This window comes from Colletotrichum chrysophilum (assembly GCF_026319265.1).
Source record: "Colletotrichum chrysophilum strain AFK26 chromosome Unknown scaffold_52, whole genome shotgun sequence".
NCBI classification, from domain to species: domain Eukaryota; kingdom Fungi; phylum Ascomycota; class Sordariomycetes; order Glomerellales; family Glomerellaceae; genus Colletotrichum; species Colletotrichum chrysophilum.
In genome coordinates this window covers 100,190-123,567 of record NW_026517339.1, presented here as the reverse complement: position 1 = coordinate 123,567, position 23,378 = coordinate 100,190, and the positions used below count along the sequence as shown (strand labels likewise).

The following is a 23,378-nucleotide window of genomic DNA, read 5'->3' as shown; positions in this document are numbered from 1 at the left end:
CGACGACCGCTGTCAAGAAGGTGAATGAGATCTGATGGAAAACCCGTCTGATGAACAAGAATCACCAAGTCGGACTGACGCAGACGTGCACGCACATTGGCTTCACCATAGCGGTTGGTTTGAGAAAGAGGGAAGACAAATGTTGCAGTACATTTGAGGAACCAAGGAGTTCCACGCGGCCGGTGGGTGCTTCGTCATTGCCCGTTTGCTGGGAAGGGTGTAATCCGGAGCTGCTTCCGAAAGCTGAGGTAGGCAACCTGGCGAGGGAGGCACGCCGCTGACAGAACAATCCTTCCCATTTGGAGCGGTAAGTACCCTATCCGGCCCCATAGCTCAGGTTCACTTACTAATATCCTGATTGACTTGTTCTTTCCTGTCTTTTCCATCCGAGCACAAGGTAACTGACCATGCAACGTAGTGATGGGCGGTCATTGTCTCGGCAGCTTCGCCTTCGGATACATCTTCAACATGTCCGTACTGCCGCCTTTCGACAACTCGGTTGAATCACGCTCCTCTAACCCTGCAGGACCCGCGACGTAGAGACCCTACGACCCGTGTCTACGTATCTGGCGGTGTCGCGAATTTCACTAAATGATACCAGTCTCCGTGTCTCAATGCTCCTTTTGGCTCGTCTCTACCAAGGCTGACACCCATATTCATAATGTATAACAAGAAAAAGGCGGCGTGTTTGGATATCTAGGTTATCGTAAATCAAGGAAAAAAACAACGTGAAACCGCAGCCACACCTCGACATAACAAGAAACTCCCGCGTCTAAATGCTCATATCCTGTTTTTTTCTCATTGAAGCATTTGTTTCTTCTTCCATCACTTACATGCGGCGAATCTCCTGCTCGTTGGTGTACTTGTCCAGCCCAGACTCAAGGCTGCCCCACCACTCGAACAGCATGCTCTCGCAGATGAGCTTGAACCACGGCGTGAACTTGAGGTCGGGCTGCTTGAACAGGTTCTTGAGCTCGTCAGCGCTGACGTACTGCGTCGCCTGGACCTCGTTCTTGTTGGGGTTGAGGTCGACCTTGGCCTTGATGAAGAGGATGTAGTCGACTACAGCACCGTCCACGTTAGCGTTATCTATTCATACACACTCCAGGCTCTCAAAACTCACTCTCGTGCTCTCCCCACTTGCCATCGCTAGGCGCCTTGTAGTGAATGCGCGTCAGGAAGTGGAAGTCGTCGAACGGCACCTGCTTGGGGTCGATGCCGAGCTCGTGCTCGAGCTTGCGCCGCGCCGCGTTCTTGACGCCCGCCACCGAGTCCTCCAGGTCGCTGCCCGTCTCGCCGGGGATGCCCAGCGGGTGCGAGCAGCACGTGTTGGTCCACATGTCCGGGAACGTGATCTTCTCCGTCGCGCGCTGCTGCAGCAGCAGCTTGTTGTCCGCGTCGAAGAGGAAGACGGAGAAGGCGCGGTGCAGCAGGCCCTTGTCGATGTTGGTCATGAGGTGGCCTGTTCCGTAGCGGAGGAGAGATTAGCCCTTGTTCGTCCTTGACGAGCACACTAGATGCCTCCCAGAGGAAGGCAAGCTAGGAAGGGGGAAGAGGGGGGAGCTCTAAACTTACAAGCCTTCTTGCTCGCGTTGCCAATGGGCTTGTCGTTCTCGTCAAGGACAATGCAGACCTCGTCCATCAGGCGAATCTGCTCGGCATCGTGACCGCTCAGCGCCTCGGTGCTCGTGTCGATGTCGGGGAACAGGCGGAGGATCGACTCGGCCGTGATGGCCTCGGTGCCGGTCGTCGTTGTCGTGGTCGACATCTTTGCTACTTTTCTTTCTCCAACACTTGTTCGTTTCGTTTCGTGATATGGTGGGTGGTTGCGCGCGCGCAAAGCTGTGCTTGTTGCTATACACAAAGGTACAAATTTACCGTAACAACGAAATACAGCAAGAGTCAGGCGGGAAGGTCCCGGGAGATTGCCGTGCAATATATAGAATCGAACACACAAGCAGCCGCGGTCGGAGCTTCCCCCCAAAAGTGCGAAAGTGCGAGGATACCTAGGGTGGGTGTGTTTGAAGATCGGACAGTTTTCCCACACACGCCCCTCTCAAGTTTAAAATGGCGGCGAGCAGAGAAAAAAAAGGAGGGGTTCAAGCTTCGTTGGGACACTGATTGGTGTTCCTGGTTGGTCTGGCTACTCGACAGCACCAAGAAAAAAAAAACAGTGCCCCTCACTCCCTGCCCCTGCACTGATTAAATGACCCGCGGCGGTAGCGCGGTAAGCGGCAAAATAGGCACTGGAGCTGGCGAGCTATCAATTCACTGTTTGCTTTCCATCCCTTCCAACACCCACTTTACACGACGGCGGCCACATGGATGTAAGCAGCAAGCATTTGGGAAAGCTGTTTGGGGAAATCACCGCCTTGCTTCGGCCACGGGGTGGTGCAAGCTGCTGAAAGGAGGGGTTGGTCGAGGCCCCCGGCGCCCTCCCCACCGAGCCAACCAACCTTCACTCTTGGGGGCTGCTGTCATGTCATAAGGTATCGACCCTTGCAAGACCAAGCCCACCACGGATACTTTTTCTGCAGCGAGCGTACTGCGGATATTCGGACACAAAGGCTCACGGAAACATTGTGAATGTTTCCGCGCTTTCAACTCATAGAGCATCAACCTATATTCGCCATAAGTGTTTTCTTGAGCTTGATAACAACACTTTAACTAAACTACACCAACGTCCCTCATCTACTTCCAAAAACCCCTTCGAGACAGAAAACAGTCCCTCGGCACGGGTCCTCAGATTTCCAAAACTCTCCAAGCCCGACCTCCGCATCGCTCTCGCACCGGCCAAGCCCTTTAGGAACCCTCCCACCATCTTGAACGAACCTACCAAAACGAGGGCAAAAAACCACGGACGTCCGTCATCGTCTGAGCTTCCCATGTCACAGTCGTAGAAAACTTCCCTAATCCAAAAAGCGCGCCTCCAGAGACACCGCTAAGGTGGTAAAAGAACGGACTTGAAACGCAATCCTTCGTTCGAGGAGTTCTTCTCCTGTCGTTCAGATTCAATCCTACGATCAAGGTAACCACCAATTCAATGGGACATTAACTTGCTTGCCGTGATACTCATTAAGTATGAAGAAAACGACTACAAACTTGAGACGCTACAGAATGCATCATGGACATCATCGTCGCGCATTATGATTAAAACAAGACCTCCTCTTTCCTAGGCAACTTTCCCCCTTCATCTGTGTACGTATATGCTAAAGCAGAACTTTTCTTGCCTAAAACGATCCGATCGCTCCAAAAACGCAACAGCAATGTTATCGTATATGCCACCCCGCAAGGACTTTTTGTCATAAAGCAACATCCCCCTCCCCCCAACGGCCAAGGAGCCCCTCTCGTTTCACTGGGCGCTGTTCCTCGACTCCGCTTCCCTCGCCGCCTGGTTCCAGTCAAAGAGGACGACGAAAGCGTACTCAATCACAGAGACACTACGTTCAAAACAACCGTCAGCATTCGTTTCATCACCGAGGGAGAAATGACCCGCTTCACTGTCCAACGGGAGGAGAGAAATGTAGCAAAAACACTTACAGCGCAAGACCGCCCGTGACGCCGGTCCACAACCCCTTGAGCTTCCAGTCGAGCCCGAACCCGGTCCCGAAAGACACCGGCAGCGCAATGAGATAGTACACGACCAGGTTGGTGTACCCGCCAATAGCGGGCCGCCCGATGCCGCGCAACAGCCCGTGAGCACCCGCGGTGAGGCCGTCAAAGACCTGCATCAGCGCGCACAGCGGCAGCACGTCCGCCACGATGGCGATGACCTCCTCGTCGCTCGTGAAGAGCTTGGGCACCTGGAAACGCAGGCTGCTGAACACCGTGAAGTTGAACAGGCCCACGATGAGAGCTGCGGCGAATGCCTGGCGCAATACGTTAGCTTATCCTACTTTAAATCCCGAAACAAGTGACAGAAATTCAGACGATTCAAGCGGGAAGGCTAGTGGAAACTTACCACTCTGGCGGTAGTCTTTGCCGCATCCACCAACCCTGCACCGATGAGGTTGGCAATTCTGGTGGACGCGGCGATGCTGACGGGGAATGGGATCTGGTACGTGATGGCCGTCAGTGTGAGCACGATGCTCTGCGCCGCCAGGTACTCTGCTCCAAAATGGCTCGAGAACAGCGTCAGGACCTCGAACGCCATGTACTCGGCCTCGATCATGATCATACCAGGCAGCGCCAGGCGCAGCATGGGTCCCCAGTTGGACAGGGCGCGACTGCTGAAACCGCCCCAACATTGAGAGCCGTTGACGAAGCGCACGTAGAGGAACAGCAGCAGCGGAAGCAGATTCTGGGTGAAGACGACGGCGACGGGCGCGCCAATGTAGCCCCAGTTGAGATGCCAGACCAGAAACCAGTTGACAAAGACATTGATGGGCGCCGCAATCAGGAGCACCCACGTCGTTGCCTGAAACAGGCCCTGCGCCTGCACGAACCGCTTCCCGCCTTCGAAGCAAACGAAAGCTGGACCGCCCAGAATCAGCACGCGCAGGTAAATGCCCGCGAGCCGCGCGGATTCAGGCTCCGGGATGATGGCGCCTAGAACTGCGTCTCCGAAGAACCACAACACGGCCAGCGGCAGGAAGCACATGAGCAGAAAGTACGTCATGCGCTGCAGCTGCAGACCGACCAAGTGACGATGCCCAGAGCCGTACGCCTGGGCGCAGAGAGTATCGAGACTGGTTGCGAGACCCTGGAAGGGGGCATAGCAGGTAATGGTCGCGGTCATGGACGCCAGACTGACGGCGCCGAGCTCCATCTTGCCGATGCGACCAACGGTGAAGATGGACACGACGTTGATAGAGTACTGCAACATGAACGTAACAACTAGGGGAGCCGCATACTGAACTATAGTCTTGGACTCGCGCTGCCATGTCGTCCGCAGGTGGCCCGTCGCGACGGCAGCTTCCCATTGCTCGTTGAGGTGCTCGTGGCCGTCCTCCGGGGCCCCGGGCGCGGGGGTGGTACCGGCCAGCAGGGGAGTTGACTCGGTCGGACGACGGACGACAATCTGCGGGGCTTCCTCGTCGTGAGGCTCAAGCGGGACCTTAGTGCTGAAGAGACGACGATATGCGCGGCGGTAGAAAGGCTCATGTGGTGGTCGGGGGTGTTTTGGCGGGAGAACGTGGTTGTCGCGGAGTAGACTCCTCTCAGCGTCGCGTGACTGCTTCTTCTCGACGCGGGTCAGGAATGGCGGCTCCTCCAAGTCGACAGTCTGCGGGTTCATGACCGGGCGCGATGTGCCAAAGGCGACACCGCTGGGCCGCCGGTAAAACAGAGGCCCTTCCTGCTCGTCGGACTCTGAAGCGGAGCCGACAGCATCCTCGTTCTCGTCGACATATTCTTCGTCTGAGCACTCTGCCAGATCCCTGGCTAGGAGTTCTTGGGCGGTTGGTGTTCCTGAGCGGAAAGAGGAGCTGAGCTGCGAGACGAAGTCGCGGCTTGAGGATGCCGCCTTGATTGGGATTGAGCGGTCGTCGCCCATGTTATCGGTGGTTGATGTTGATCGCTGAAGATTCCCTTCTTTTCCCTATTCAGCCGGCCGACAGTTTTCTCTAACTCTTTTGTTTGTCAACGGTCGAAAGTCCGGCGCAATGATGTAAGTGATCGCAAAGCCAAATCCAATCCGGCCGGAAGCTCGTGTCTTGAATGTCTTGTGAGACGGCGGCGATATAAACAAGGCGATGAGCGGCGTGTGTGCCGAGACCGGTGTGCTCACTTCTCCAAAAGGGCCGGTTGCGCTCCCGATGTATTACTCTTATGCGCCAGCAGAGACGGACACACAACGTCGCAGGCGTACCAATTGCCCGTGAAACTTCGTCGTATGATTCGTTTCTTTTTTTTTCGTCTCTCAGCAGGTCAGCAACGGCGGCGACAATGCCAGGAAGCAAGCAACGATAGGAGAAAACTCGGAGAGAAAAGGAGTCGGAGGAGGGTACCGGGCGGACTAGATAGATAGATATGCAAGTAAGCGCGGCTCGCTGCCCACGGCGTGGCACACCTCCAGCAAGGTTGGTTGATATTGGACGATGCAGTATGAGTGGTTCCCGAGGCAAAAGCTGGGGAATCTGACCATCTTAAGACGCGCCCGTAATAATTGTGAGCAAGATCGCGCCGGCCGACAAGGACGGGAGCTGCGTTTCCCAGGGTCCCCCCCTCCATCCGACCCTGCTTGCCTCCCCGGCGGTCGCCATTGCCCGCCGTGTCCCTCTGATCTGTCATGGGAAAGTGCGGCTAGACCATGGCGGTTGGTGCTTTCCATGTCGCCATACCCACTCGGACCAGCCTGTCTGCCCGCCTGCAATTGCGCTACCTTACTTGGCTGCCCAGTGCCCACCACCTCGCCAAGCCACCCCGTCCACGGGTTGTCCTGTCATCCTCCTCGGCCTGCCTTAGTCGCTATTGTGAGAACGTGCCGCCTGCCTTACATTACAGAGTACAAGCTTGTCACTTACAGGGCGCACGCACGCTCTCCGCAACTGATCTCCCATGCAATCAATCTTGGAATCGCCTGACTCACCAGCCAATGACATAACAGGGAAAGGCCGCTGAAATGCTGCATTAAGCATGTCTCTCACCATCTCCCCCAACCTCAAGTTCAGCTCTTCGCTTCGCCGTCCATACCAACCATGCACCATCACCCATCACCAGAAAAAAAACATCCACCGCCCAAACACACCCCAGAGATAACACGAACACGGCCATCCTCCGACTCCGCCGCGCAAACCGACCGGGACCCCGGATTCAAGCACCGCCCAATGGCCCGACCAGCCCATCGCCTTTTCCTCCTTCTCTCACCTGGCCACCACCAAAAAAAAGTACACTATCCGATGAGATGCCTGCTTGCCCATCGCCCCTCCCTCCTAACCCCGACCCCCGGTCCCCCCGCCACGCACCCGATGCTTGTCGTTGCCCACATCTGGGATGGCCGACCCTCCCACCAACACGCACTAGCGAAGCCGAACGACACCCAGGAGGGGCGAACACCACTGTCGCAACCCGCAAATCGGCGTCCTACGCCGTGCCGTCCCCAATCACTCCCTCAGCGTGGTGTTGCAGCTTGTAGTGGAGGGCCTGCATGCCTCTCCGTCCCCCGTCAAGGGTCCCCCCTATGCCTATCTATCCCGTCTTCCCCGTTCCCCGTATCGCGAACAGGCAATATCCCACCACCAACCATTGTGACGTGTATTACGTACAAGGAAGACGGACGACAATTCATCGTGGCCGCCATTATCTCCCTCTTCCTCTCTCGTTCTGTGATCCCATGGGTAATTTTCGGCGTGACCTGAGCATTCTGGGCTGGCTAGTTCGCCTGCTTCTGTGCCAACTTTGTCAAAACTTAAGCAGTGGGCAGCATATCGTGCACGACATCACCATAGTCATCATGGCAACTCGCTGCGCTCGAGAGTAGCCTCTGAACCCTCCAACCACCAGACCTCAGTTCACGGCCTGACAATGAAAGAACTTCCTTTAGAAAGGGTAAAACAACGCCTTGTCATTGCAATATCGATCCGTCTATTCGTGGGATCCCATCTGTCTGATGCTGTTCCGCATGCCACTCGCAGATGTAGAATTACTATACAGTGTATCGTGTCCCAGCCCCGAGCCTGAACTAACGATCCCAAGACCCCAAATCAGTCATAACGCTCTATTTGTCCGCCTCCCAGTCGGGGTTCTGTCATTCGTTAGCATCAATCCTCGAACACATCCACGGAAATTAAATTAGCTCACCTTCTTCAGAATGACCAGTCCCTCTAGTGTGCTGTTCAAGCTGATGTACTGCTCGTCCTCAAGCTCGGCACGCTCTCCGTACGCCAGGACGACCGGCGTGCTCTGCGTTTGCCAGCCCGTGATCGTCTTGGGGCGACCGGCCTGGCCGACAACATCCACCGCCTGACCAACGCGGACATTGACCTTGAGGGGCTTGAGGTCCTCGTCCAGCGTCACCAGGAAACGGGGATGCATCGCTGTGACCAGGAAGTAAAGCAGGTAGTGCGAGTTGGATGTGATAAACTGCTTCGCGTCGATCATGGCAACCAGCACTGAGAGCAGACCGGACGCGGCAACACGGGAGAGGACGTTGCGGTCCGTGTGGAAGGGGTTGACAGACATGGTTCCCTTGCCCATGTGCAGAAGACCCTGCGCGATGCGCACCATGAAGAGAGACTCCTGGTCGCGGTGGTAGAAGCTGGCCAGCTGGCGGAGCAGCTGAGCCAATCTGGCGTTATTGGTGCCAGCACCCAACAGACCCATGGCGAAGATGGCGTTGATGGCAACATCGTTGTCGTTGTCGTGACTGTATCTTGAGAGCGTGTCGTAGACCTTCATCTGGGGGTTGCTGGGGCTAATGAGACCCATGGCCAGGGGAACTGCCCTCCTGATATTGGGCTCGCCGTAGTGCATGAGGTGACCGAACTGACGCAGAACCATCTCCTGGCCGACATCCTCGCCCATCGCAACGAGGGCAATACCGAGGACGGCATACGACTGGAGGAGCTCGTCGCCCTTCTTCTCGTCAGAGTCCTCAATGTGCTCGTTGCAGATGTGCAGGAGCTCCTGAATCTTCAGGACGGCACCAGTGCCTGCCCAGGCGCAAATCTCCGCCAGAACGGCTGTGGGCTTAGCCATGGGGTGATCAACAGCCTTAAGTGTCTCAAGAATGACATCCACCTCCTCTTGACGGCCGAAGAAGAGCAGACCAAGACCAAGGGCAAGGAATCGGGTCCACTTGTCGGTGAGCTGGTTCTTGCGCTCGTCGTCTAGCAGCGTGGTGACGATCGCCTCGCTGACTTCGGGGTTAGAGGAGCCCGTGAAAATGAGACCGCAGGACAACGCAGCCATGGCGGAGATCTGCATCTCTTGGGAAGAGTCGGTGATGATGGGCAGCAAGAGCTCCAGCAGCATCTCGTTGTTGGAACCCGCGTAGGAGAGACCCAAGCCCATGATGGAGGCCGTCCGGACGAGGGGGTTCTTGTGGTGCAGCTTGTCCTCGTCACCCAGCAGAGCCAATGCGGGCTCAGAGTCAACGCGGGCTCCGGAGTTCATGATACCAATAGCAAGCATGGAACCAGCCAGGATCTCGGGCTCTGCAGCATACGTGTACTTGTCGATCTTGTCCAAGCCGGCCTCGACATCCCACAGAAGCAAAGTACCCAAGGAAGCCACCGTCGACATCATGCCGTCACCCTTCGTCTTCCAGACCCAACTTTCCTTATCCTGCTCCACCAGCATCATCTTGTCGTTGCCAAAGCCGGCATTAACAAAGGCGTTCACAAAGGCAGCGGCCAAGTTGTGCCTGGCGGAATCCAGGTTGGTCATTCCAGCAACACGGCTGCTCTCGAGATGGCTCTTATAGATGTCCTCGGTCGTCTTGGGGTCAAGGATGTTGAGCTCCTTGCCCAGAGACTTGAAGTGGTCAGAGAGCTTGAGGTTGGACAAGCACTCGACGATCGCATTGTCGCCCTCATCGGTGGGCAAGTCCAGCACGATCCGTTGGCGCGCGATCAAGAATGCAAGCTGCTTCTTGAGGGCGGGGTCGCCGGCCTTCTCGAAATCATCCTTGATCAGGTCGATATCGTTCAGACGGATAGCCAGGGTCATTGCCAGAGTGTACTCCTTGTACTTGAGGTAGATGTCGTGGGCGGTCCTGAGGAAGAGCTCGTTGTCGGGGTAGGTGAGGAGGTTGACCATGCTGACCATGTACAGGCACACGCGTCCGTAGGTGTCCTTGTCGAGGTAGTTGGGGATCTGGTCCATGATCTCGAGTTCGCTCATCAGGTCTACGGCATCGGCCTCGGCGTTGCTCTGGAGGAACAGAGGAATGAGGATCAGGGCGAGATCGACCAGGTCCTTCGTGGGCTCGTCGGCGTTTATCCTCTTTCCGTAGACCTCACCAATTTCGAGGGCCAGATGCCTGGTGTATTCGTGACCCCAGGAGCCAATATCGGATGAAGGTGCCAGCAGGCGGTACTTGAGGGTATCTTGTCGGTCTTCGTCTGAATACGTCATGCCAATCACTGACAGGACATCCGCGAGTGAGACCTTGTTGTCGCCCTCTGGCCAGTCCTCGTACAGTTTTGTCATCGTCTCGTAGTGTGGTCTGAGGAACTTGAGGGGCTTCGGCACGGCCGTCATTGACGAGGTCGACGTCTTGATGAAGTTCTTCATGGCCTCCAAGGCCGGCTTGTAGAGGGAGGAGTCGGATTCCTGGTTTCAATTGTCAGCATACAATCCGATAAAACCCTCCTTGGCGAGACTGCACGCACCGTCAGACGCTCGACGAGCATGTCCAGCTCGTTCTTGAGCTGTTGGTCCTCCTCGCTGAGCTCCTCCGCGGCTGCAAACGGTTAGCCACCTGCACCTTCCAGCTCGTCCTGAGATGCTCTCACAATCAATGATTTTCTCATCCTCCTTCTTGCCGTTGACCTGGGTCTTGTCCTTCTTGCCGTCCTCCACGGCCTTGCCCTTGCCCTTGTCGGCGGCGGTGGGCTTCTCGCTGTCCTGCGCCATCTTGACGTAGTGTTGTGGACTCTGGGCGGGCGGGATGCGTCCTCGGGATTTTTGTCAAGAATGGGCGCGGAGATGGAAGTATCGATAGGAAATAATACACCGGTCGATGATTGCTGTCGGGAGAGGTTGAGGTCGTGAGTGGTTGAAATCGAGAGGGATGGAAGGTGGGAGAGCTTTGTTGTAAAGCTAAGCAACATTGGAGCTCCCGTCCCTGGTTACGCGAGCAGCCTTGCAGCCTGCTTGCTGTGCACAGACCTTCGAGGCACGTGACCCGGACTTGTCATCAATCGTCCTGCCGGTTCCGTCGCAAGTATCCCGGGGCCGGGTCTTATCGATAAGCCATCCCACCTTGATGGTGGGCAAAATATCGAACTTTTCGTTTGACTTGGGCCGCGAAACGAGGTGTGATATCTCGCTTCCCCGTGCAAGCGTCTATTTCTAGGCAGAGAAACCCCGTCAAACCCGACTCGGACAATCGCAGACTCTGAAAGATGCATTTGGATACCAAGGCGCTGCGCCATCTGGCGTCTGAGGACTGGAAAGTCCTCGGAGCTGTACGGATTCTACCCCTCCATGACCCCTCGCAGCCCACTTACAGATGCCCCAGGTTGAGCAAGGCAGCAAAAACCACGAGCTGGTTCCGACCGTGTTGATCGAGAAGCTGTCGCGACTCCGTGGTGGCGCAAATGGCGTGCACAAGTCCATCTCCAACCTCGCCAAGGTCGGCCTCATTGCCCGCGTCAAGGAGGCCAAGTATGACGGTTACCGATTGTCCTATGGAGGTCTCGACTACCTTGCCATGCACACCTACTCGACGCGAAAGGAGGTCTACAGCGTGGGAAGCAGAGTCGGTGTTGGAAAGGAGAGTGACATCATGATGGTTGCCGACGACAAGGGCAAGCAGCTCATCCTCAAGATCCACAGATTGGGTCGTATTTCTTTCCGTACCGTCAAGTCCAACCGAGACTATCTCAAGAAGAACCAGTCGGGATCATGGATGTACCTCTCGCGCTTAGCTGCCATGAAGGAGTTTGCGTTCATGAAGGCGCTCAAGGCAGAAGGCTTCCCCGTACCCGACCCCATTGCCCAGAACCGACACACCATCGTCATGTCCTTCATCGACTCCTTCCCCCTTCGCCAGATATCTGCAGTTCCGGACCCGGCTCCATTGTACGCCGAGCTGATCGATCTGATCCTGCGTTTGGCCAAACATGGACTGATCCACGGTGATTTTAATGAATTCAACATCCTGATCAAGGAAGAGACGACCACCACGAAGACAGAGGAAGGCGAGGAGGGATCCATCAAGCTAGTTCCCATTGTCATCGACTTTCCACAAATGGTTTCAATGGAGCACACTAACGCTGAAATGTACTTTGACCGAGATGTCAACTGCATCAAGCGATTCTTCCAAAAGAGATTCCACTTCACACCCACCACCCCGGGCCCCTTTTATAAGGATGCGAAGAAGACGGTTGGAAAGGACGGTGCGACCCGCCTCGACGCAACCGTCGAGGCATCTGGCTTCACCAAGAAGATGGCCAAGGATCTGGAGAAGGCCATTCAAGAGCAGGCCTCATCCAAAGACAATGACCTGGACGGCGAGGCTGGAGAGGAGTACGATGATGAGGAGGAGGACGATGATGATGAGGAGGAGGACGACGACGACGAGGCGGAGGACGAAGAGCCTATTGTCGGTGGCCATGAAGACAAGGCCGGCGAGGGACAGGAACAAATAGATACCCAAAAGTTTTCGAAGTTGACGGTAACGTAGACATGACACATCACTTTAAAATAGACCCAATTGAAATTCATCCATCCCTCTTCGTGTCGCCGTCAAGCATCACATGGTTGAAATTCGATTCGGTGTTGGATAGCACGTCACAACAAAACATTGGACAAATAAGTACGGCAAAGGACAAAGCTCCGTCCCAATTGAATTGCCCCGAAAAAAAGCTAAAGTACAAGAAGAATTAGAGCTGGCCCAACCGGGCTGAATGCGGCAAGAGTATCAGCTACCTCAGAGCATAACATGTTCCCTGATCAAAAACCGATACTGCCATTTGTTGCGGCGCCCAGAATACCCGAAGACTGTGCGGCAAAACGTGAATGATGTACCCCGAAAATGCAAATGCTCCTGACAATTCTCTCACTTCTGCTCCTTTTGCTCCTTTCTCTCCTTCTTCACAACGGGCGAAGACTGGGTGCTGACAATGACCGGTGTGGTCGCGTCAGCATGGATTGTCACGCCCTCGTCGCTATCGTCGGCATTGCTGGCCTCGACGGAGACCTCAACGGCCGATCTGCAGAAGCAAGTTAGTCAAGAAGAACGCTCCAATGGCGAGGGTGGTCACAGTACTGGGGTTTTCCCTGAACAGTGTTGCCCGCCTGGTAGCCCTCAGACTTGACGCCCTTGCTCATGCGATCCAAACCGCCAGTCAAAGAGCGAGGCGCATATGCGCTGTGCAAGGTCAGTGTTTGCCTTCTGAGACAGACCGAAGGAACACTCACGTGTGGGCGGTTGCATGCAAGGCACGCTTCCAAGCTGGCTGGTTGTACATGTTGGGCTGGATGCCAACAAGGGGAGTGCCATAGGCACCAATGTTGTACTCGTTGGTTCGGAACTGGCGACGTTCGGCAGTGACACGCTTCAACTCCTTCTGACCAGGAGTATCGGCATAGCGGATGTTCATGACCATTCCCTCTTCGCCGATGGGGATGCCGTTGAACTGCTTGATGACAGCGTCGCAGACGTCTCTAGACTCGAAGCTGGTGATGTTGTCAGTGCCAGATCCCAAAGCATCAGAGACGAGAGCAAGCTTACCGAGCGAAGCCAACGCCACGGCTGTTGCCCATGCTGTCACGAAGGATTTTGGAGGACATGATATGGTAACCTCTGAAAATGTCGCCGAGGTCCTGGGAAAGTCAGCCAAGTCAATCTTGTCTATGTGAATGATGGCACTCACGTTCTCGGTGAGACTCTTGGGGAGGTTCGAGATGTACAAGTTGGTAGATCCCTCGTCGCCCTCCGCCTTGAGACGAGAGTTGAAAGACTCCTAGAAGAAATGTCAGACGATTCCCTTGCATGGAGGAGTGACGAATGACTTACACGAGCGAAGCCGACCTCGTATCCCAGACGATGGAAGCCCCGAATGCACATCTCCGAGTCGCGAACGTCAAAGAACTTGGCGAAGCCAAAGCCCTTGCAAGCACCAGTGGCGGTATCGATGATGGCCTTGGAAGTCTCGACCTCACCGAAACGAGATGCGAAGCGGTACAGGAGCTCGTCATCAGTGGTGGGGTGAAGACCACGAATGTAGACATTGCGGTTGCCGGGGATGCGGTTCTCCAGGCTCTGGTCCAGAGTCTTCATCTGAGCAGCAGGAGTGAAGACGGCGGGGACAGCCTTGGGGATAGGAGGCTCTTGCTTGAGCATCTCCTCCAGGTTGCGGTCAACCGGAATGCTGATGACGCCGTGCTTGGCAGCAGGTTCAACGAACATGTTGGGACCAACGATCTGTTGGGGAGATGGAGTGGTGTAAGTAGAACGATCGAGAGCAGCGACGCGAGGGCCCTTGTCATTCTTGGCACCGTTGTAGAATGGAGTGGTAGGAGCTGACTCTGTGGTGCTGTAAGAACCACCGCTGTGACGGCGGTTCTCAAGACCAGGAACGTCATTGTGGTTGCGGTTCGTACGATCCTGGAGGACCGCGTTGCCGCTGACTGCACGACCAGGTGTGAACGGCATCATGCCATAGGGGACGTAAGGATTGAACTGTCCAGGGGCAGCCAGATAGCCGCCGGCGGCGGGGCCATAGGGACCTTGAGAGAGCTGGTCCATGCCCATAGCGGCACCGGGCAGATGGGGAGCGAGGATGTAATCCTGAGGAACCATGTACGTATGGGCGCTCATCTGGCCCATGCCGGTGCCATTGTGACCCATGCTATGGCCCAGAGACATTCCCTGGAACGAGCTCATGGCACCGGTCAAGGAGTCGACGTTGGACACCATGCCGGGAAGCTGGTTCTCAGGATACTGAGGGACGTGGTTGCCGGCTCCGGCGAAGGCAACGGAGTGCTTGGAGTCCATGGCGTGAGTCTGATAAGACATAGTCATGTCCGAGGTCTGGAAAGGCTGCTGTCAGCGACTCTATGATTGTGAGGAGACGATGCCCGTGAATGGTGGTGTGACAGGGAGGTGTTCCGAGAGCAACTTACTTCGAACGATGCCAGATGCTTCCAAGAAGCGGGGAGAGTGGTTAATTGGGGGAACCTGGAGGGGGAACTCAGTCAATATTAACGATGCATTGACCAGCGGAAGTCAACGAAGGTGAGGACCAGTGTGGCTCCAATCTGGGGCATGATGACAGGAAATGGACGCCCGTTTTCCTGGACCTGGCATTGGAGGAACTTGACACAGACATGGATGCAGATGAGGTCCAGGACACGGGGGAAAGCCCTTGAAGTGTAAAGGGGGCCAACGTCGGATGTCATCGCCACTCACCTTTGTTGTCTGGAGATGAATCAAGGCCTTGGAACCAGGACGAGCTCGATCGACGCCGACAATGGCAAATGTTGTTACCAAAGACTCTGTGGAGAAGCGAGTGATCAGTAAAAAAGATGGAACAAGCTATCGGGAGCAACTGAGTCAAAGAGACTGTGGGTGAATGGTTGGAACAAGAGTGGTGGTGATGCTGTGGTCGGGAGAAGAGATGGAGGAGGGGGATGAGGGGAGAGGAGGAGATAATAAAGGGGCGACGGATGCTGGACTCCATACCTAAGGATACTTGCTTCCTTTCCAGTCAATGCCCCTTTGAAGAGGAGGAAGCTGCCAGAATGGTCTTTCTGGAAGGCAATCTAACGTATTTTGATGCTTGGTTGGGAAGGAGATGATGTTGTTGGGAGGAGGACACAGAAGGGGGTGACGATGTCAGCGAAGACACCGGAAGGTGATTCTTTCCCAGATGGCCGGGCGGGAGCTCCTTGCGGGGCCTGACTTCCTTCACAGATGCTGTTCCTGCCTGCCACCTTCCCATCAGCAATGTCCCCGCGGGTCTGATGCTTTCCCAAGTTGGCGGGACCCCCTGAGGAGCATGGACTTACCTGCCTTCAAGTATGTCACCGGCTGCCCTCCTTTCCTCGGGGAAATGTATTCAGATCCTTCCTGACTTCCCACTTTCACACAAGCAAGCGACAGTGATAAGGATGGCTCGATAGGACCAGACTAGCTGATTCCTTCTCGACGAGATGTTTGCTGACAATACCGAGGACAGGAGAAAGAAAGGAGCGACTCCGGAAATCTCGACTTGTCTCCTTGGTGGCTACAGCCAGCAGGGCCTGGAGTTCGACTGCCACGTTCTTGAATGACGTCTTGGTGCCGATGCTCCTACTGGTGTGCAACCAGAGAGTTAGGAGAAATGAATGGGTGCTGTCCCGGTTGGCTTACTGTCGTCCTGAGGAGAAACACGGCGACTTCTTCGATGAGACCAAAATGCTCGCAGCAGTGAAGGTAGTTGAACTCTCTCCCCAGTGTCTTGTCAATTGATGACAGAAGATGTCGACCAGTTTCTAATAATGTTGATGTCTGCAGACGCCGTCAGTTTCTCCCCGGAATCATAAGTCAGAGGCAACCAACCTTGGCCTATGATCTCGGCCGAGTGTCTTCTTTAAGTCGTCCGAGTGCCACGGTGATGCTGTTGGCGACACGCGTGTCCGCAACTGGTGGTCTGCGTCGGTCCGATATCCAAGAAATATCCCCAAAGACGAGGCTGCAAGTACCCAAACCGACAAGGAAATCCCGATATCAAAAAGCAACCGCCATGCACCGTCCGTTTGTCCTAAGAATACCGATAGCCGCTCGACCACGAACGATTTGTCAAGCAAGCGAAGAAAAGTTTATCTGGGTGCCATCTTCCGAACAAATAGAGGACACCTGGGCGGGCAGGAGGGATATCTGCCCTTCTATATGGGATGCTACGCATCCAAGTCACGCTGCTTTGCGGACCGGAGCCCTTGCCCTGCAGCCAAGCGTGGTTGTCATAGAGTGATGGTCCACCCGCCTCGTTGCTTTTCTGATCACTGGCTCTGAGACAGGGTTAGCGTCAAGAAGCAGAGAGAGAGGTGGCTGTCGGATCACAGAGATTCAGGAAATTCGGGCTGCCTGTGGTGTCTCTCCTGCAAAGGGACAGCCTGAAGTCTGCGACCTGCAGTTGATCCCCATCGACATCAGTGTTCAGATGCAAGCCAATGGCTGGCAGAGATCACTGCGCACACTACACTGCATCTACATTCGCAGGCAAAGCACCTCTCTACCCACCACGCCCACACGGCTGCTGGAAGACGACTGGCCACCTGACATCTGGCAGTCTCGAACACCAGGATCAAGGGTGCACATCATTGCATCGAGGCAGCCGAAGCCGAACCGACTTGCCAAACGAGACGTTGAGTGCCAGGTAGAGGCAATCTGCAGTGCGGAAGATGGGTGGAAGGTGGTTCGTCCAGATTGGCCGAATCCGCGCTTTCTTATTTTTTGTTGAGAACCTTTCACTCGGAGACGAAACAGGCCCTAGCCACCTTGGGAATAGGAGGCATGCGGCTTGCACTTCACGATAGTCTGGGGCTGGCGTGATCTGGCGCACTGGTTTTGAAGGAAGGCCAGAGCTGTCGGACGTGGCGAAGCGGGTACCTGAGACCTTTCTGGAGGCACATGGCTAGACGAATCCTGCAAGATGGCCTTCTCCGGTCATGCTGCATCTCGAGAGAACAGGTTTGCAATAATCCCCGGTCTTTGAGGGGGTAGTGACATTGAGCAGATCATAGTAGTTGTGCGTCGGAACCTCGACTCGGTTCCAGAATAACTCTGCGGAGCACAACCCAGTCGAGCCACGAGTCTTGCCGTACGGCTATTCCAATTTCGAATCCAAACCAACCGAACCGAAGAGAGCAGACGAGCCCTCCATCCCAGCGAAATCCCTGTGTTTGGCTGAGACCTGAAGACTAAACATGCGTCTTCCCTGCTTAAGCCGGCGCCAGGAAAAAGAAACGACGTGGGGTGGGATGGAGGAAGCCGTGCCGCTCATTTTTTCACGCACTCCATGAGACGAACCCAGCTATAGAATTCTCATTGAACCCTGCTCGGTTTTCTTTTGTCGGCTGCTCGTCGTCTACCTGATGCTAGGCAAGCTTTTCGTGAAGTCACAAGAAAGTTTTTGAGGCTGAATTTCGACGAGAACGACGTTAAAGCACGATCTACACACTTCCCGCTGCCCCAGGGCACCTTTCCCCATCCCGCTAACCTGCGGTCCAGGCCAAGCTAGGCACAAGACTGAGAGAAGTCTTTCAACTATCTACTCTGGCTCAGGCGACAGTGTGGACTGACTATCGAAAGACCTGTCACCTTCAGCGGCGTCGTTGGCCGGATAGTTGGGCAGCCACCCTTCTGCAAAGAGACAGACAAGATGACAGGTGGGTAGCCCTGAACTTGTCCAAAGTGGTGGTAAGGAATATCCGGGCTGTCAGAGGCAAAGATTGCAGAATGGCTGGGGCGGAGATCGATCTCGCAGCGGCAATCAGTGGTCAAGGCAATCGTCGGCCTGTGTGATGCAGTTTACTGCAGGTTGTCGTTTTGGTATTGGTGCATTATGTCAGGCATTCGTACCCCTTGCCTTTCTGCCAAATAAGTCGTCCAGACATATCACAACAGCTGCCAGAGAAGATGACACTGTCGCTGCCTCTATCTCAAGGGGCCAAGACGTGTGGGCTCATTGGACAATGATGATGCCCATTTTGGTTGGACTGGTCGGCCGCATGAGGGGGGTGATGGAACAATATGCTGCCTCGGCCGTCTTGCAGCGACGCCCGAGTCGCCATGTCTTGGGCATTTCCTCGAAGCTCCACCGCCAAGATAGGAGCCGGCAGTCCCGGGCCTCTACCATTGCCAGAGACACCAGAACAGTGTCGCACGGAATTGCTGCGAGATAGTGGGCGGCATCTCGTACGGGACGGCAGGGAAGCCCGTCTCCGATCACAACCAGGCCCAAGTTGGGGTAATGCTCCTTCGGCTTTCCTTCTTGCCCCCCCGTGTCTTGATTGTTGTTGCTCCGGGGCCCCTGGCGACGCATCTGATCGGATCGAGGTGCGATCTCACATTGTCGGCAGCCTGCTATGCTGGGGGTCTTTCTTGATCCCTTCAGGCCCGGTTGGGCAGGCTTCATGAAGGGGCCGCCTCGCTTATGTGCGATGTTTACATCGGGGAGGAGGCAGACTCAAGGTTGTTTGCTTCCCAGCAAGACCGGGATCGAGACCCGGCAATGGACAATCCCCCCGTCACCCATCTCTTGGCATCGAGGCCCTGCTAAGGTTGCGGGGGCGATCGGATCCCCGTCCCGTCCCGCGCCCGGGTCTGGCTTATTTCGTCCCAGTCACTCACTCTCCGGTCGTTCAACCCGCTCCTCACACCGGTTAACGACAGGAATCCCATCGCGTCAACTGTATGTGCTGCATTGTGGAGCCTCCATCTCGACTGATATCTGACCAAACACCAAGAAATCAAGAGATGAGCAATGTTTGCCAGAAATTCCTGCATCATGCGAACCAGAAGCAACCCAAGGCGGAGGAGACGACTCGAACAAGCATGTTTGTCAATCCTGACGCACTCCCGTCCCAATGGCGTAGTGAGACGTACTCTGATATAGCAAAGAATCATATTCTCATGGTTGGGAGCTATTTCATGGTTTTCCCAACCTGACCTGCCTGACCTGCTCAAGAATCAAGGTCTGAACGTCGTAAAAAAAGAAGAGCAGCTGCAAGCACCCACTGCCCCCACCCTTCACCAAACCAGCTTATCCGCCCGCGGATACCAGAATAGGAAAATGGTCTCTCTTTTCGTGTTCTGAAGTAGTTCACACGTCACATGCAAAGTTGCCTCATCCCAGTGGAAATGTGTATACTCATGAATGTCTAGACTCTGAACGAAGTCATCTCTCGGTACAAGCTCCACAGCCCACGAGAAAAGAAAAAAAGGTGTACCTACATGTGAAGATGAGCAACAGCAGCGGGGGGAGGCCAACGGGAAAGAGTTCAGGAAATAAAAAAGGTTATATGCCAAATTGAACCAATTAGCCGCACCCGCTCTCTTCTCGCTTTCGATCCCGAAGGATACGAGGGACAGACAACACACAAAAAGGACTGGGAGCAGAGCCCTTTATCCCGAGAAAAAAAAATTACTCCCGTCATTTCCCTGTTCCAACATGCAATAACATACGCCGCCCTATGCTTAGAAGACGTGCGCACACATCCCATACCAGAACCAACCACCATATATCCTAATAGAGGACCTATGCCGTCCAGTCATACGCAAGCAAACATCTTCTTTTCTTCTAACGCAATACCCCTCCGCGTACTGTGTGCGACCGAATCTATGACCAGACATCCTCCTGTTGCAAAACGTTAGAAGAGCTTTCGTCACTGGGGTGTGTGTGGGGCATGAACGTACCTGGTACTGGTTGGCTGCCCTCATGTTCTTGACAATCTCCTCCGCCTTAGCCTCGGAAATGCCGCGCTGCTCCGAGAGGATCTGGCCAAGGACGGTGTTAACCTCGCGGGCCATGTTGGCGGCGTCACCGCACACGTAGAAGTAGGCCTTCTTCTCGAGCAGCTGGTTGATCTCCTCGGCGCGCTCCTTGAGGCGGTGCTGGACGTAGACCTTCTTGGGACCCTCGCGGGAGAAAGCGGTAACGAGCTCGAACTTGTCGCCGAGAGCCTGCTTGTATTGCTGTGGGAAAGTGTGTCAGCTTGGTCGTCCCTTGCATCAGGAATGGGGCCTGTCTTGTGTGCGGGGTGTCTTACCTCCCACTCCTCCTTGTACATAAAGTCCTCGGACTGTTTCCTGCATCCAAAGAAGAGAATGGTCTTGCCAACGTCGGCGCCGTCCTGAGCGAGCTTGGCGCGCTCCTGGATGAAGCCGCGGAAGGGGGCAACACCAGTTCCGGGACCGATGCAGACGATGGGCTTGGAGGGATCCGAGGGCAGCTTGAAGTTGGAGTGACGAACGTGGACGGGGACGTGGATGCCGTCGTACTTGTTGCGGGGACCGGTGATCTCGTAGGTGAGGCCGAAGGCGGTGGGCTCGGGGTCGTTGTTCTGCTTCTGCTTGAGAGCCAGGAGGTAGTTGGTGGCGACACCGCGGAAGGGGGTCTCGCGGCCAGGGACCATCTGGTTCTCGACAACGGCGGTGATGGAGATTTTCTTGGGCTGGACCAGAGAAGACGAGGAGATGGAGTAGTAGCGGGGCTGGAGCTTGGTGAGGCCTTCAATCCAGGCGGAGAAGGGGATGTTGGTCCACTTCTGGCCGCCGCTGACGGAGTCGAGGAATCGGGTAATGCTGTAGAAGTGGGTGCCGGTCTTTTCGTGGAAGTAGTCCTTGTCGCCTCCGAGCTTGATCATCTCGGCCTTGATCTCCTCGGAGGGAGCAAAGGCAGCGAGCGTAGACACGAACTGACGGGAAACAGGGGCGCAGATCTCGAGGTGGTAGCGGATGATGGCATCGTAGGTGGTGGGCGTGGGGAAAGGAACCTTGGCGGTGGGCTCGAGAGCCTTGACGCTGATGACCGAGTGTCTCTTCTCCGTAAGTCCGACGAGCTCGAGGAAGCTGTCAACCTCCTCACCGGGGTTTGTGGGCCAGATGGCGATGTGGTCACCAGTCTGGTAGGACAGGTTGGATCCGCTAATGTCGACTTCCAGGTGCAGGCAGTTGCGGTCCTTGACGCTGAACAGCTCCTTGGACTCGGCGATTGGGGCAATGTAAGGGTTGTGAGCGTTGAAGGGACCCTTCGCGGTACCCTCGAGGTGCATCTTGTTGGGCTCTCCTACGTAGACCTCGGGCGAGGAGGCGTCGAGTCCCTCGCGCTCCATAATGCTGAAGGTAGGTTCGTAAACAGCCTCGCGCTCCTCCAGACCCATCTTCTCGGCGAGGGCAGCCCACATGGGGTCCTTCCAGGCGAGGAAGTCCTCTTCCATGGTGCCAGCGCCGTCGTCACCCTCGCCAGCCTCGCCGATTCTGTGGGCCCCGAGCTTCTCGAGAGCCTTGGTGACGTTGCGGACCATGGAGTTGTAGTGTTCGTAGGTGTTGTTGCCGAGACCGAAAGCGACGAAGTTGAGGTTGCTCAGAGCGGGATCGTTGCCCTCGGAGAAGGAGACGTCCTCGCCGGTGATGAACTCGTAGAAGTCAACAGCGTTGTCGGTAGGCTCGCCCTCGCCGTAGGTGGCGAGCACGAACATGACGACCTTGTCAGAGGGGATGGAGTCGAGGTTGTCGTAGTCGTAGTCCTCGAGGTCGGCGACCATGGTCTCGAGCCCGAAGCGGCTCTTGCCCTCCTTTGCGAGTCTCGAGGCGTAGTCCTCGGCGGTACCGGTCTGCGAACCATAGAAGACGATGCAGTTCTTTCCAGACTCATCCATCTTCTCCAAGATGTTTCTCGTCTTGCCGGCCTTTGCTCCATTGGCGTTGGCGAAGGCGTTGGCGTAGGGGTCCTTGACGACACCCCAATACTTGCCCTTTGTGAAGTAGGCCGCCGTTCCGAGGAGGATTACGGCCAGGACAACGATGTCCAGCGTATCGAGTTCCGCCATGTTGGGCCGTCGGACTCAGGTGAGGCAGGTCGTGAAGACCGACGACAAGTCCGAGGGGAACGTGGTTTTTTTGGTTTTTTTTTCCTCTCGTGGGGAGGATCGTCGTAGACCGAGAGTGGTTCGGCGGGGTGGTTGAGAGAGGTGTAGTGGACAGAGAGGTGAGAGAAGCGAGGCAGCAACAACAAAAACCTCAGCGGACGTGCGCCAGGCAGAGGATCACCAGAGCGCAACAATTGCCGAGTTGGCAGCCGTGGACGAAAATTGGCCTCTCTGGGCGGTTTGGAGTAGGGTCGAATTTAGGTAGCCGCGGGCAGTGGCGGTTGTTGGAGGGAGTTGGGGAAAACAAGCCCAAACCTCGTTCGGGGAAGGGAATACTGCAATCGTGTTCACATGGGATCAGCGGGGGTGATTCGACAATCGCCCGTGTGGTGGTCTCCAGCACACTGAAGCCTTCCCCCCCCAACCCCCAAAAAGAGATGCCGAGTTTCGGACACTGGACGGCGCCGCCTGAGGCAGTCGGGTGGGTTCCAGGTCGAGGTGCGGTGGATGACGGGTCCAGCGCCAGCGCAACAGCAACCAGCAGTGCTAAACTTACGGTGGACGGGCGGGTACTTTTTCTTTTGGCTTGGGCTGGGAGGACCAGGAGGAGCAAGAGGAGGTACTTACGCTTTTAGTGCTCTACGCGAACTCAGTGTCGTACGGTCAGGAAGGGGACGTGTGTACTTGTTCCCGTTACCCAGATGGGTAGGTAGGTGTTGTACCTTTTCTTTGTGTACCTTAGGTGGGTGGGTGTGTGGTCGATGATGTAGCAGATGAAGAACACAGACGAGTGTCTTGGCCAGAAAAGAAACGCAACAACCGTTGGATGGGGATTTGGTTGAAGAGAGGAATGAGAAAGAAAAAGATTTGGAAGAAAGGCTGAAGAGGAATAGAAAAAGTTTAAAGAGCTTGTTTGTGCGCCGGCCGAAGAAGACAGCGAGGATGGATGGATGGATGGGCGTATTGGATTGATGCGACGGGACTGACTGGGAGGACGGGACGGACTGCAGATCGGGAGCAGTTGGAAAGTGAGATAAGGGTCTGGCCGGGACTTGGGATCTTGGGACCTGGCAATGGAACCGAGTACGCCGTATTGTGCCAAGTAGTCGCAGCGTACGGGGTGTCTGGCAGATTGGAAGCTGGAACTGGGCTGATTCGGAATGGAAATGCACCGCCAGCGTTCCGAACGTTGC

The 23,378-nt window shown here is 55.6% G+C and overlaps 6 protein-coding genes across 6 annotated transcripts; 1 reads left to right on the top strand and 5 right to left on the bottom strand.

The window, feature by feature from the left end:
• Window positions 1–829: 829 nt before the first annotated feature.
• Window positions 830–1,768, bottom strand: IDI1 (isopentenyl-diphosphate delta-isomerase idi1; the record flags this gene model as incomplete). The annotated part of the gene is made up of 3 exons (XM_053179624.1): window positions 830–1,062; window positions 1,124–1,462; window positions 1,576–1,768. The coding sequence occupies 3 exons, from the start codon at window positions 1,766–1,768 to the stop codon at window positions 830–832; spliced, it is 765 nt and encodes a 254-aa protein (XP_053036413.1).
• Window positions 1,769–3,352: 1,584 nt separating this feature from the next.
• On the bottom strand, window positions 3,353–5,494 carry COL26b_006812 (uncharacterized protein; the record flags this gene model as incomplete). Its single annotated transcript, XM_053179623.1, has 3 exons — window positions 3,353–3,440; window positions 3,541–3,869; window positions 3,962–5,494. 3 exons carry the CDS (start codon window positions 5,492–5,494, stop codon window positions 3,353–3,355), a joined length of 1,950 nt encoding a protein of 649 aa, XP_053036412.1.
• A 2,163-nt stretch (window positions 5,495–7,657) lies between these two features.
• RPN1 (proteasome regulatory particle base subunit) lies at window positions 7,658–10,518 on the bottom strand (the record flags this gene model as incomplete). The annotated part of the gene is made up of 4 exons (XM_053179622.1): window positions 7,658–7,684; window positions 7,741–10,215; window positions 10,275–10,345; window positions 10,398–10,518. 4 exons carry the CDS (start codon window positions 10,516–10,518, stop codon window positions 7,658–7,660), a joined length of 2,694 nt encoding a protein of 897 aa, XP_053036411.1.
• Window positions 10,519–11,009: 491 nt separating this feature from the next.
• Window positions 11,010–12,292, top strand: COL26b_006810 (uncharacterized protein; the record flags this gene model as incomplete). The annotated part of the gene is made up of 2 exons (XM_053179621.1): window positions 11,010–11,072; window positions 11,117–12,292. 2 exons carry the CDS (start codon window positions 11,010–11,012, stop codon window positions 12,290–12,292), a joined length of 1,239 nt encoding a protein of 412 aa, XP_053036410.1.
• A 375-nt stretch (window positions 12,293–12,667) lies between these two features.
• COL26b_006809 (uncharacterized protein) lies at window positions 12,668–14,608 on the bottom strand (the record flags this gene model as incomplete). Its single annotated transcript, XM_053179620.1, has 6 exons — window positions 12,668–12,821; window positions 12,878–12,979; window positions 13,030–13,287; window positions 13,343–13,434; window positions 13,485–13,574; window positions 13,628–14,608. The coding sequence occupies 6 exons, from the start codon at window positions 14,606–14,608 to the stop codon at window positions 12,668–12,670; spliced, it is 1,677 nt and encodes a 558-aa protein (XP_053036409.1).
• Window positions 14,609–19,934: 5,326 nt separating this feature from the next.
• Window positions 19,935–22,146, bottom strand: COL26b_006808 (uncharacterized protein; the record flags this gene model as incomplete). Its single annotated transcript, XM_053179619.1, has 3 exons — window positions 19,935–19,952; window positions 20,012–20,290; window positions 20,365–22,146. 3 exons carry the CDS (start codon window positions 22,144–22,146, stop codon window positions 19,935–19,937), a joined length of 2,079 nt encoding a protein of 692 aa, XP_053036408.1.
• Between the last annotated feature and the right edge of the window lie 1,232 nt (window positions 22,147–23,378).